Source organism: Typopeltis vanoorti, chromosome 14, assembly GCF_054136105.1.
Source record: "Typopeltis vanoorti isolate ZY-2024b chromosome 14, IOZ_Tvanoo_1.0, whole genome shotgun sequence".
NCBI classification, from domain to species: Eukaryota; Metazoa; Arthropoda; class Arachnida; order Uropygi; family Thelyphonidae; genus Typopeltis; species Typopeltis vanoorti.
In genome coordinates, this window is record NC_143562.1 from 64,833,716 (window position 1) to 64,847,588 (window position 13,873).

A 13,873-nucleotide genomic window follows, 5' to 3' on the forward strand; every position below is an offset into this window, starting at 1 on the left:
TAATAAAAATTTGACCAACAGAAATGTATCATCATAAATCTAGAAATCAAAAACGAAAGGAGAAAAGGGATCGTGAGAAGGAAAAAGAAGATTTAAACAAGCATTCACTACTGAAATATTTGAAGACGAAAGAACACCAAGATTTTGAATTTTAAATAAATTACACTTTTTTTAAATAAATGTTATTAAACAAAAGTGATGCACTTTTTTTAAGTGGGGCTCGGGCCACAGACTTGTCACGGGCCCAAAAATTTCTCCCGGCGGCCCCTTCTTAGTATCACTACAGGATTTGTATCAAAATTTCTTCTTTACACAATTCCTAAAAATACGGTAAACTGCATATTCATTAGGTTTATTACAAAAACTGTGCATTTATCATGCTTTTAATGCCTGCAATAACAGAAACGATTTTAAATGATTTTTTCCATTGCAGATAGAAAACTGTTCCTGTGTACAAAAATGCAATCTGTTTGCAGTTCGAATTGAAAAAGAATACTTATCAACCACGTAGTCAAGGAATTTGAAAATAAAAAAATAATGTAACCTCGAAAAGAGGTTACTTGATTAATTTGATAATAAAAATATTGTGCGATTGACATCAGCGGTAACATGCAAGATACTGTTTTCGATTAAAGAATCGGAAAATTCAATGTGTTTATAGGTTTCTTAATGAACAAAAACAAGCGTTGTATGCACATTAGTACGCAAAATAGATTCAATATTAACAGCCAGCAAGGAGCGTTGAAAATGTTTATGCGACTCCTATTCACGAAAGGTTGTAAATCTATAGTGCCGTCGTATACTTAAGAATTTTTATGTTTTTTACCTAATATGGAAACCCTGCTCTAGAGACTACATTTCAAGCCACTTCAAGCCTCCAACAAGTAAAATAGTGGTCTCGGCACCGTGGGATGAAATTTGTCCACCCAACATAAACAATCACAAACATCCGTGCCTGCAATCTGTTTGTTGAAGAGAGGATATATTAACCACTCAGCCAATTAGGCCGGAAATCTGGAACAAAATTTAATTATCTGAATATTAAGATTATCAATAATGAGTGGTAATCGCGTTCTGAACCTTCCGTAGCAGATTATTTATTCTCGATTAGAACCTTAATCTCTCCAAAGAAGCTCGTAATTTACTGTTGAATTATGGAGGCTACATATAGCTTATCTTTTGTTAATTTATATTTAGACACGAAATGGAACACAAAACTCATGATCTCGGGTATTATTCATTGTTATGGTGATTTCCTTAAAATGACATTTAATGGATGGGAATGATTCGAACGTCTGGATAAAGGACGCTTGTGCATTATACGAATATTTACATTAAAATTTCAGTAAAAAGTAAATAAAAAGCATGAGTTCTCCATATCTTTACTTTCTTGTTAATACTAGTTGTATTTTTTTAGGCTTTTGGGCGTGGTTAGTATTGATATAGATGTGACAGACATGGATGTTGACCAATGTGACACTCGTCCACCAGTGGAAAACATTTCTCATACTCACTTGCCAATGGAAACCTTCCTTGGTTCCCACAAATGTGACAACTTTAGTAGTGTGGTATGTACTGTGTATCTATTTTCCCTAATATTCTTCCTATCCATTTCAGTTAAAGTGGCTGTATTTTATAGTTGGGTTTTAAAAATAAATTCTTGAACAAATACGTTTATATCGTCTATTTTTGTAGTGCGTGTTCAGCCAAGGTTACGGATGGGTGCGAGGAGCGTACAAGTGCCATTGTCGAAAAGGTTTCTATTCTGCTACCGGAAATCCTGTTTTTAATGGATCCTTGGTAGATTCTGCTTGGAAAGAAAAAATGTTGGTAAATGGGTAAGGCTATATTAACATTAATTTTCAGAGACAAATTTCAGGTTTTACTGCCTTCAAGTGGACCATAACAGAAAGCATTGTTTCATCATTTTTCAGCCCCACCTATGATATGCTGTATGTCTGCAAGCCTTGTCAGCCTGGCTGTGCCACATGTATGGACGATTCGCCATGCCTCTCAAACTATAACTGGGCGTTCCGGTAAGTATCTTGTTATTCCGTCTCGAAGAAATTTGTTACTACTAGGTTCAAGGAACTCGATAACAAAAATTGGTGAATTCAGATATCGAATCATTTTTTTGAATTTAAATGCGACGCCTAATGTGAGAGACTAAATTAGAGACTAAATCTGTTGAGCATTTTAAATACTACTGAGTACAGCCAAGGTTATAAACATAACCTGGTAATAACACAAATTGGTTGCTGCTATGAGAATATGCAATGGTTCTTTTAGTAATAATATGTGAAATATATTAAGCTCATAGAGTCATCTCAGTTCATTATTTCAATAATTACAGCGAAATGCCAACACCCACACCCACCCACCCACCCACCCACCCACCCACCCACACACACACACACACACACACACACACACACACACACACACACACACACACACACACACACACACACACACACACACACACCAGAGAGAGAGAGAGAGAGAGAAATGCAGCGAGTAACGACATCATAAACAGTTCACGCAAACTGTGCATCGGTTGATTAAAGGGAGATCATACCGCTAAAACCGTCGTATGAACAAATGCTGAGTCGTAATAAATGGGCATTGGTCATAATTGAAAGGCGTCGCATGAGCGGATCCTCGTAAAGCAAAGCATCGTAATGCGGGATATTACTATTAGAATACTGTATATGATAGATAAAAAATAAAGTTAACGAAGAAGAAAAAAAAGGAATTTTTAGGACATTATTTGTGATAAAAGGAGAAATAGACGTAAAAAAGCACACGCGCAAGACTACAGATTTGGAATAAAATATTAAAATGAAAGGTATTAAGAATATTCTGGCATGTAATATCTTACTTTTGCCAAACAAGCCTTTCAGCTGTATACTTTTGTAATTGAATATGCACCTACCGATAACTTGCTGACATAGGATTGGTGACATATATTGAAGAGAGAGACTTTGAGCTGTTTAGGTTTCTGTCTGGTCTCTGATGAGAACCAAAAGTTCGAAACACCTGTCAGGCCAGTGAAATCTAATTTAAGCATTAATAAAAGTGTGAACATACGGGATCCTGGCCAGAGCTCGTGTCCTTTTAAGTAGCGCGTATGAACGTAACTCCGATGCCGAAGGTTATATTATCATAAGCTCTCTATTTAATTTCGAAACTAAGTTTCTTTCTATATTTGGCTATAAAATATGGATTGATTCATAATATCCTTCTTAATATTTCAGAAATTAGTTTTACACTAATTCCCTTTGATAAAATCAATAAGAATACAAAAACAGGAAGAATCACTGAATTAAAATCTGATCAGCTGAAAATTCATATATCCAAAAAGAAAATAAATTTCTGAACTCCATACATTAAGCCAATTAATTCTCAGGAATGAAACATACTTACTCTGTTATAAAGCTTTCTTAAAACAATGTTTTACTTTTTTCTACTATATCTGATAATTTCACTTTCCAATGGTGGCCCTACTTAGATCTGCGAGTGAGTAAAAATTGATTTCAGTAAGTAAATTCCACTATCTGTTGTGACTTGTTGACTGTGGCGAAAGAATGCTGCATGTATTGGAAACTGTCGTAGCTCGAATAAAAATGAAAGAGTAGCAAGAAATAGAGTTAGATAGATAGATCTTTCTTTGCGAAAATACTCATTCCCCCCCCCCCCCAACACACACACACGGTTACCACTAATTACCTCTAAATGTAGGCAATTTTTACAATTTTAATGATAAGCCTAGTATATTTCATAAGTCAATTCACCCACGGTCACACACCCTAACCCAACAATGAGATCGACTTAATCTGAGGAAGCGACACTTCCTCAGAGTAATCCTTTTTAATAAATAAAAAAAAATAGTGTGTCCTCTTCCTTATCAATAGAAATCAACACTTCCTACTCTTCCTTGATGGATGGTATCATGCTAATGAACTGGAGGACGGTTTGACCATCGAAAATACTGAACCAAACCTACTACGACTTTTGGATGAAACTTTTGATAATTCTAAATTCTGTGCAAATCTAGGCCACTTCATCTTTCATTTAAAGCAGAAAGATCAAAATCAACCGAGCAGATCTCTAGGAATGGAATGATAGAATTCCAAAAAGCATGAATTAAATATATATTTAATACTTTTATCATTTCTCCAATTACCAGTATCATGTACTGTTTCAATTGTTTCATGAATAAAAGCAAATGTCTACTGGACATCTACTAGTTCGCTATGGGAAGACTAGATGCAATGTCCAGACCCAAAATTTTGAGAAATAAAATGAGATTTCAGAAACAGCTAGATTTTAAACTATTTATAAAAATATCAACAGAGTTAAGATGAAAAGAAGCAATACCGAATAATGTTTCTTGTCATATTAACGTGCCCAACTAAATATCCAAATTGTCATATCAGTAACAGACAGATTTTTATCACAATACTAAAGGCATCAACAGATTGTTGTCTAGTGGTGACTGGTGAAAATTTTAAGTGGGGGTGCTGCATATACAAATAAAATAAAAAAATAAATTAAAAAAAATTCTTTTTTTCCTAATCAATAACCAATTTATTAATAAATAAATTTACATATTAAAAAAGTGCTTTATTAAAAATATTTTACCCTCACCACGAAAAAACACCAATAATAAAAGTTTCGTATCTCACAAAAATAACGCGCAAGCCAGAGGCGTAGCTAGGGAGGGGCGGTCCTCCCCGGGCGACACTTGGAACCTTTTTGAACTTTTGCGGTTAATTCTAAAATACAATCTCGAGAAATTTCCAAATGTTGTAATACTACTGCAAATTTTCCTCACAATTGCTGTAAGTGTTGCTAGTTGTGAGAGGAGCTTTTCTAAATAAAACGGATTAAGTATTACCTATATTATTATGAAACAGACTTCGCCAATGTCATCGACGATTTTGCTAACAGAAAGGCAAGAAAAATAACATTTTAGAATGTTGAAATTAAATTTTTACTTCAAAAATAAACATAGTGTTTTAATTTATTTCCCTATACGTCATTTGATGTTTTATAGTATTTTTGGTGTGTATTGAGAGGGGATGGAAAACTCAGCGACCGCCCCGGGCGGCAAAAGCTCTAGCTACACCACTGCCGCAAGCATACGATACACTGCCCAAACGAGCAGTGTCGGGAATGACTTGTAATGTGCAATCACAAGCGCAAACGAATATCAGCGAGACTGGCTGCAATTGGTCGAACGTGATAAAATCGACGCTGCGTTAGATCGCAGTGTATTTGCTTCGTAATCTAAAGCGCTAATCGAACAATTCCAATTATTAACTATTCAATCACTGAAACATAAGCTGTAACCTTTAACATGTTGTATTGCATTTATATAAATGTTGTAAGCATTGTTATTATTTATAAACACAAACAATTTTTTAATTTTTCATCTTTTTCTTGGGGGTGCTGCAGTGTTGCAGTGCTTATGTACGGGTCGCCACTGTTGTTGTCAGACCTTGTGTTTCCGACCTAATACGCAATGTGATAGCTGATTATGACTTTGTGAATGCGGATACTCTTAATAATAGAAGGCACACAGCAGGTTGTCACAGTGCTTAAATATTATAATAAAAAGAAAACTGTTCCCAATAGGGTGTCAACTGCCTCCTACTTTATTTTTAAAAATGTTTACTACAGTAATCTCTCGATTAGTGCGTCATTATTTTTCGATACCCAAATTCGATTAGTGCGCCTATATACATCTTAAAAATAAATGTTACAGATTTTAAAAAATTTCTATCTCTACATTTTATGGCTGCCTATTTTAACACTTTCATTGCCAAGCTGAAAATTGGAATTTCGTGTGGTGGCCAAATTTTATTTATTGTTTTAGTTAGCGACGACCACGCGATAACGCGTGATCGGCCATTTGGTGAGGGCTCGCATCACGCGATATCGCTTGATTGGCAATGAACATGTTAAAAAATCACTCACCAAAATGAAATACATTATGTTCCAAATTTTTACCGCCAAAATTTATGTCGTCTGCTATAGTACGCCCACAGATTCTAGACCCTTCGACACTTCTGCGCATGTCACAAAAAGAAGAATCCATTCCGAAAATAGGGTAATCAATCCGTCTTCTGGGATGAGTTGTTTATTTTTACACGTCGGAAAATTAAATTATCTTTTATGATTATTGTAGTTTTTAAAGTGGTAACTATTTTGCATGTATAACAGTTGGGAAATTTTATCTATAAAGCACGTGATTTCGAGTGTTAGCGACCAATTTCGTACGTCCTTCATTTCTCTCTCCCCTTCAATGATAACGTCCAAGAGTTAATTAAATCTCATTCTGAAGAATTGGGTGATTCCGACCTGCTAAATTTAGATGCACAGCGGGAAGATCCCGAAGAATATGAAGAAAATTTAGCCACTGATAGTCAGACAAAAGAGATTTCACGGAAACAATTTAAAAATATTTTTCGTACAATCAAAGTTTTTAAGCAGCTATGCTTAAGGCTGACCCTGATGAAGAGAGACGCAGTAAAATTTGCAGAAGAGTAGAAGAGGCAATAGGGCCATACCGTCGGTTGTATGAAAAAAAAGAAACAAAATGCCCGCCAAACTACGTTAGCTCAATTCTTTGTTAAGAAGTAGAATAATAAAATTTATATTCTGAATATGTTTTATTGTCTTTCAGCTTCATGGTTTTCCTTTAACTAGGCTCTGGGACATACCTTAATTCTTTTATAAAAAAATTAAGGTTCATGAAAGAAATTTGAGAAACGCATTACACTTGTATCCCATTAGTATATTCGATTAGAGCGTTTTCGATGAATGCTCCTGTTTTAAAGAACGCATTAGGCGCACTAATCGAGGGATTGCTGTGCTTCGACGGCTGTTTCGAATCGACATCTGAATCTTTCTCTACAGGCAGGCATAAAATTTTAAAAACAATGCTATGTTTAATAAAATGTTGGAGGATATTAGGAGACAGAGACTTCAGAACGGAACAGTTAAAGGGAAATGTTTAACTTTAATATTAAGTAATTAAAATATATTAGGAAAAAAAACTGCTTCAATTTTCATAAACAAATAAGAGTACTCACGAATAAACATATTGCTAAAATTGAATATAATGCAAAACAAAACTTGAGCAACAAATGTACATTTCATTAGTACCACCATAATTGTAAGTCTTTCCATCTTGGTGGGACTACCTCCAAAAATGAGTTACTTTCTTTGGAGTAAGTGGTGCCCCCTTAGCCTCCCTTTAAGGGAATAAAAGTTTAGAAGATTTATTTATTTTTAAATATGTATTTTCAATGAATACCTAAATGGGAAGCGAAACTGTATTATATTTTAAAATTATGTATAATAAAAATAATTTAAATTTCAAGAGACTAAATTTTTCATAATTATTGAATTTGAAAAATGGTAGAATCATTTATTCGCTAAAAGGAGGCTAAGTGGTGTCCCCTTAGTCTCCTTTTAGGGAATGAAAGCTTAGAAGACATTGAATACCTAAATGGGAAGCGAAACTGTATTATATTTTAAAATTATGTATAATAAAAATACTTTACATTTTATCAAATTTTATCAAGTTTTTATAATTATTGAATTTGAAAAATGGTAACATCATATCAATATATGCTGTCTTAACTAAGATTTTTATCTTATATGTATTATCCGGTTTCCCTTTTCCAGGATCTCCCTACTCACCATATCGGTTATTTGCATACTCCTCACCATGGTTCTGGCTGCTTACGTATATCGCTACCGAAAGCTAAAGGTCATCAAGGTTGCAAGCCCTATCTTTCTTTGTATCACCCTCTTGGGATGTGTCATCATGTACGGAGAGGTAAGGATGCGTGCAAGTGCACACGCACGCACGCACGCGCACGCACGCTCGCACACACACACACACACACACACACACACACACACACACACACACACACACACACACACACACACACACACACACACACACACACACAAACTTTTTTACTCTTGTAAACTGAAACATTCTAAGAAACAACCTTGGCGACAGATCGCAAAAAAACATCTCATATCCGCTGTTTCCACGACAACGCATTACTCCTGGAAGGGAAAAGAGAGAGCGAAGACTTTGTTGATAGGCATGCAATTAGCTTATTGCTGAGAGGAGATTCCATTTATTTTCTTCATTAGCAATGAGTACTATTAAACAGTAAACTTATACGCATCTGGAATGTTAAGTCTCTAGTGTTTATTTTATTATTATTATTTCCTATACAGGAATAACAATTCTAAAAAAAAAACCACTAATCAAGAAGTTAGCAACTGTTAGAAGGCAATTTCATTACTCAGAGGGGAAAAAATGCATTATAGTCTGATTATCGTTAAATATTCTTTGCTAATCGACCTATCAAAAGTTTGCGAAGTTTCATTAATCTTTCATTAATGATACATATCCCAAGAGAAAAGTTGAATCGGAGCAAAATGGACTTCGTATCGTTATTTTTTAATGCACATCTATCAATGGAACACTAAATTTATAAAAAATAAAAACGCCATTTATTCGTTTAAGATTTGCTCAGAAAGATCTCACCAGTTTTTCCTTTTTTTTGTTTTAGTACCCCAATTATGTCGATCTGGTTTCATACTGCAAAGCATACCTTATTTGATCACAAAAGAAACGAAGAAATTATGAAAGAATTAAACCAAGAACAAGTGATAGAAAAAATTAAAAAATATAAACATAAATGGATGGAACACGTTCAAAGAATGAAAACAGAAAGATTACCAAAACAAGCCTTAAAGTACAAGCTATTAGAAAAAAGAAAACCAGGACGTCCTCTTAAACGATTCAACGATGACTTCTAAGGCCGGAACAAGCCATGCTAGGCCTAAATCCTTGATACTCATGATGATGATGATGATGATGAGATTTGCATTTTATAAGTCTCTAATGACCAATATAACTGAAACATATAACAAAATTTAGATTTTCTTATCATTGTAAAGGGAACAAAGATGCAAAGATAACAGTAGATAGACATTTTCTTAGAGAATACAAATGAACGGTATTAACTTATCCAGATGATAATTCAGTTCCTGGGATCCAAGAAATTTCAACAAGAAGCAAATTCTTATACGAGTGATGTGATAATTTGGAAATATGAAGGTGTATGTGTGTAGATGTCTTCTGTAATTTTTGAAAATCTCGTTATAAGAATTTCCGATGTTAACAGGATTCAGATTCTATTGAGCAAACAGGATATGTGCGTATTCTGTTCTCTTATGGGTCGTGATAATCAACAAAACAGCGTTTGTAATACCAGCGTATGACGCAACGGATTAGGTAAAAAAAAAGTATATATATATATATATATATATATATATATATATATATATATATATATATATATACTAGGGCTACGACGCCCAACCCCCCCGTGTTCCGGACTGGTAGGCGGGTTCTCCTTGAATTCTGATGACTCGAAAGGGGGGTTCCGCTTCCGTGGCGCCCCCCCCCGGGTTCCGGACTGGTAGGCCAGTTCTCCTTGAATTCTGATGACTCAAATTTTGAAGACTCGAAAGGGGGTTCTTTCCCTCTCCTGGTCCCCCCTCCCCGAGTTCCAGATTGGTAGGCCGGTTCTCCTTGAATTCTGATGAGACGAATTTTGAAGAATCGACACTCAGGGTAGCTCCTGAGTTTCAAAACGTTTCAACAAACGTGACATAAAAAGCTTATCATTTTATATATATATATATATATATATATATATATATATATATATATATATATATATATATATATATATATATATATATATATATATATATATATATATATATATATAAAACGACATAAAACACTATATAATATCGTCATTTCGTAAATAAAAATAACGATTAAAGTGAAACTTCTGATTTTTTTTTCTTCTTTTCGTCAACTAAAAATTTTCACTTTTCGCGGACAACAGACGAGCGTTTTATTCAAGTCCTCGCTATGATTATTCCAAATATGCCTTCCATACCCTGACTTTTAAATAACTTACATATTGACCTGAGCACCTTCTTTTACTGAGCGGTCAACCTTCAGCACTAGTGAAGCGTCACACTAGACAGTAGAACTTTCATTTGAAGAGAGAAAGGGACGAAATCACAGATACCGGGACTACTTCCTAATTAGTAAGTAGTCTTAAGCGTATCTGATGTTCAAGATGTTTAGAAATAAATCATGCTCAGAAAAAACACTAAAGAGGAACAATAAACGGTTATAAAAATCCGAAAATATTAAAAAGGATTGAGAAAACTTCGCATTCCAAGCGACAGTTATATATCTCGAAAATCTGCCCTAAAAATCTGAATCCCAAAAATTTTTCGAAGCCTTTACTGAAGTGTTAATACTTGTTTAACTTAATATTTTTACGCGAGTTTTATGATGATATATTAGAAATTAAATATTTTAGCTATCAAATTCATAACAGAAATAAATGCAGATAGTTTTATTGTCAACCAATTTAGAAAAATACCTCAAAACGTACTACTCAAGTAAAAATATTTAATTAATAATATTTTCACATTTACTAGAATCTACAAGTAGATTCTTACTAGAATCTACAAGTAGATTCTAGTAAATGCAAGAAAGCGATTCAAGAGTTGGTGATAATAAGCGTAAATCGCTTACTATCACCTTCTGTTTTTCTTTTGCTCATTTTCTTTTGCACTGTGATGAGTAACTGAATGTCAAAACAAGGCTTAATTTTCGAAAAAGTACAAAACTGCAAATGTTCACAAAGGACGAACAAAGCACACCTCCGTGGTGTACGAGTATCAACTGTAAACTGACTGACAAAAACCTGAGATGTACCGCTGTTGCTGACGCTTGGCGCCTCAGGATCAAACAAGTGAATGTGCAAAACATGTGCACGAAACAATAAAATCGCTAAAAATAATTACTAAGAGTTTTAGCTTTTTTTTTTTATAAACCGGTTTTTGGTTAATACGTTTGCACAAATAGGTTTAGTTTTTTATTATTATCACTGGGATCCAATGCGCCACTTTTGGCGCATGTGCCCTAGGTTCGCCATCCCTGGTTTAACTGATGGAACAATAAGCACTAGCGTAAATAACAGAATCAAAATACAGAATGCGCCATCAAATTGTAGAAGACCAAAACCATCCTAATTTTAATTTTAATTTTAATTAAAGCTGTAGTAAGAGCATGTAACAAAACGTACAAAATATAAAAAACAGGAGCCTTAAGCAATACTGTTCCTAACAATTAAAATAAGAAAAATTCACCAATACAGACGATTCAAATTGGATAATGCAGTAACGGTTCACAACTCTCTATATAGTTACATGTATGCATGCTTGTTAAAAAGACAAATATCTGTTTCTTCCCTTCCATTAAGAATCGGTAAATCTAATCCAAATGCATCAATAGATTGATTTGTTCCTATGTTTTGATAAAAGTAGAAGTTCGATTCCTGGTTTAGATTAGAAATGTGGACCGCTGTCAGTTGTTTTCAAGTATACTGTGCATGGATCACCTCCGCAAGATGTACTATTTTATCGAATTTTGCTAAGTAATATTTGTAAAGAACGATAACGTATGTTAATTGTAGTCTTGCTTCGGGGTCAATCGACTCCATATGGAATATCTCCATGATTTAAGCCAATTACACTGGAATAAAATATGTGATCAACGTTTATTTTTTTTTAATATTAGGTATCATTTTTTCATGAAAGTTGTTATATATTATCCAGTTAACTTTACTGCAAATACTGAAATATATTGGATTTTTACAGATGGCTGCGATTTTTCCTGTCTTAGATGTTTATAGCTGCGTAGCGACTAAGTGGACCAGACATATGGGTTTCTGCATCACTTACAGCGCCCTCTTGCTAAAAACATGGCGGTAAGGATTGTAACAACGTATGTTAAAAGTGAATATATTAAATGACAAATCTTAAAAATGCATAACAAACTACAGTTTTATAAATAGTCACATTTTTAAAAAAATTTTCATTAAAGGGTATCGCTGACGTATCGTGTGAAATCGGCGCATAAGTTGAAGCTAACGGATAAGCAATTACTCCAATGGCTGTTTCCTATTCTTCTGGTAATGGCGATATACCTCGGCACATGGACTATCTCCTCACCTCCTGAAGGAGTCTACATCAAAGACTGGTACGGCCTGAAATTTAAACAGTGCGAATACAATTGGTGGGATCATAGCCTAGCCATTGGTAAGTTACAGTTTTTCGAAAGTTAGTAATGTCGCTCTTCTATATATAAAATTATAATAACAATAAATGACGTCAGAGTGCCAGCCTGGTTGGTCGAGTGCATAACATCTCCCTTTTAATTATTTAATGTTCAGCGTTTAATCCATGTTTACTAATGATAATTAATATACTCGTGATGTGTTTATTTCTATTGTTTCAATAAATACTAGTAAGATTTTACTAGTTAAAAGTATACTACAGCAACCGAGCCAACATTGGAATGCCTTAATGAATCATCTAGAAAAAATAAATGGAGTTGGTTTTACAGCTAACAAATACATTCTTTCAGTTTATAACATTTATTGCAATGCTATGGAAATAGTTTTTAGAAACGTTAACAGTGAAAAACGAAACCGATGCAATGCTCAATCGATTCCAATCCCATTCTAATGATTTTAACCAACAAACTGCACACCGTTCTGTTTCAAAACAATAAAAGGCATTTCGGATAAAATTCCTATGATGCCAACTGATTTCTGCAGCTTGCAACAGCTAATGAGTTTTCTGAGTACTGGTAAGAAATGTTATTTTAAATGTTAGGATAATAAAAAGAAAAATCAGACAACAAACTATTCATTATATTATACTGTTAATTATCCAACAAAATAACTCCTAATCATAATTAATGAGCTTGTCAAGATATCCTTGGTATACATACTGCATTACTATTTTGTTAAAAATCTAAAACTTATCACTAAATTATTATTTTTCAATTTCAGGGGAATTTCTCTTTCTTCTGTGGGGTATCCGTGTCTGTTATAGTGTCAGAAACGCTGAATCATTTTTCAATGAAGCCAAACACATCAGTTGGGCTGTCTATAGCATCACCATCGTAAACATTATTATGGTCATGGTTCAGTAAGTATATTTAATTTTCTTAATATACAGAAATTATTAATGTGTTATATATAAATTATTAATCTGATATGTATCTGCTGTGAAAGTTATATATTTTAAATAACTGGCTGCACTAACAGTTTGATAGTGGTATGTTATTAACAAAACAGCGTCGGTTATCTAGAAGGACAGTGTTTTGTTAGTGTCGGTTTTGTTATTTGAATATATGGGGCATTTCAGTTGTATTCTACGAATGCTAAAATATTCTATAAAATTGCTTGTATGATAATGGACATGCTGTTCTTCCTGAGATTAGTCATCTTAAAGCCTCGTTTTCTGAACTACAAACTCTCAATATCCATTCAAGAAATAGACAAACTATAAGTTTAATCTCAAGCACATACACCAACAGATTTTTTTTTGTTTAGAAATCAGAAGAAATGAAATATAAGAGAAAGAAATCTGGACTGAATGATTCCCATCTGAAACTATGTAGTTGCAATCGACGATCTAATTTATGCAGATAAACTACTGTACAATGTTTTTAAATAAAAGAATCGTATTATATAGTTAAAGACTCCAATTGAAACGGAAAGAGTACATAAACATTGGTGACAAATGACGGCGGCTATCCACACAGTAACACTGGCTCAAACTTGTAAGAGGCAATAAGAGTGGTTTTTCTTCTAGAAACTTAGGGTTACACTAATAAAACTTACAATTAACAAAATAATACACTTTTTTGCTAGATGTTTCGGAA

The 13,873-nt window shown here is 33.9% G+C and overlaps 1 protein-coding gene across 3 annotated transcripts in view; it reads left to right on the plus strand.

Moving 5' to 3' along the window:
• The window catches only part of LOC150099547 (putative G protein-coupled receptor CG31760), a 365,151-nt gene that overhangs the window by 301,726 nt on the left and 49,552 nt on the right, over positions 1-13,873 (plus strand). For all 3 annotated transcript variants that reach the window (XM_090403832.1, XM_090403834.1, XM_090403833.1), the window contains 7 exons: positions 1,418-1,568; positions 1,696-1,838; positions 1,935-2,036; positions 7,699-7,852; positions 11,797-11,906; positions 12,023-12,237; positions 12,996-13,134. In XM_090403832.1, the coding sequence (XP_090259958.1) occupies positions 1,418-1,568; positions 1,696-1,838; positions 1,935-2,036; positions 7,699-7,852; positions 11,797-11,906; positions 12,023-12,237; positions 12,996-13,134 (1,014 nt within the window). The remainder of the gene's footprint in view (positions 1-1,417; positions 1,569-1,695; positions 1,839-1,934; positions 2,037-7,698; positions 7,853-11,796; positions 11,907-12,022; positions 12,238-12,995; positions 13,135-13,873) is intronic.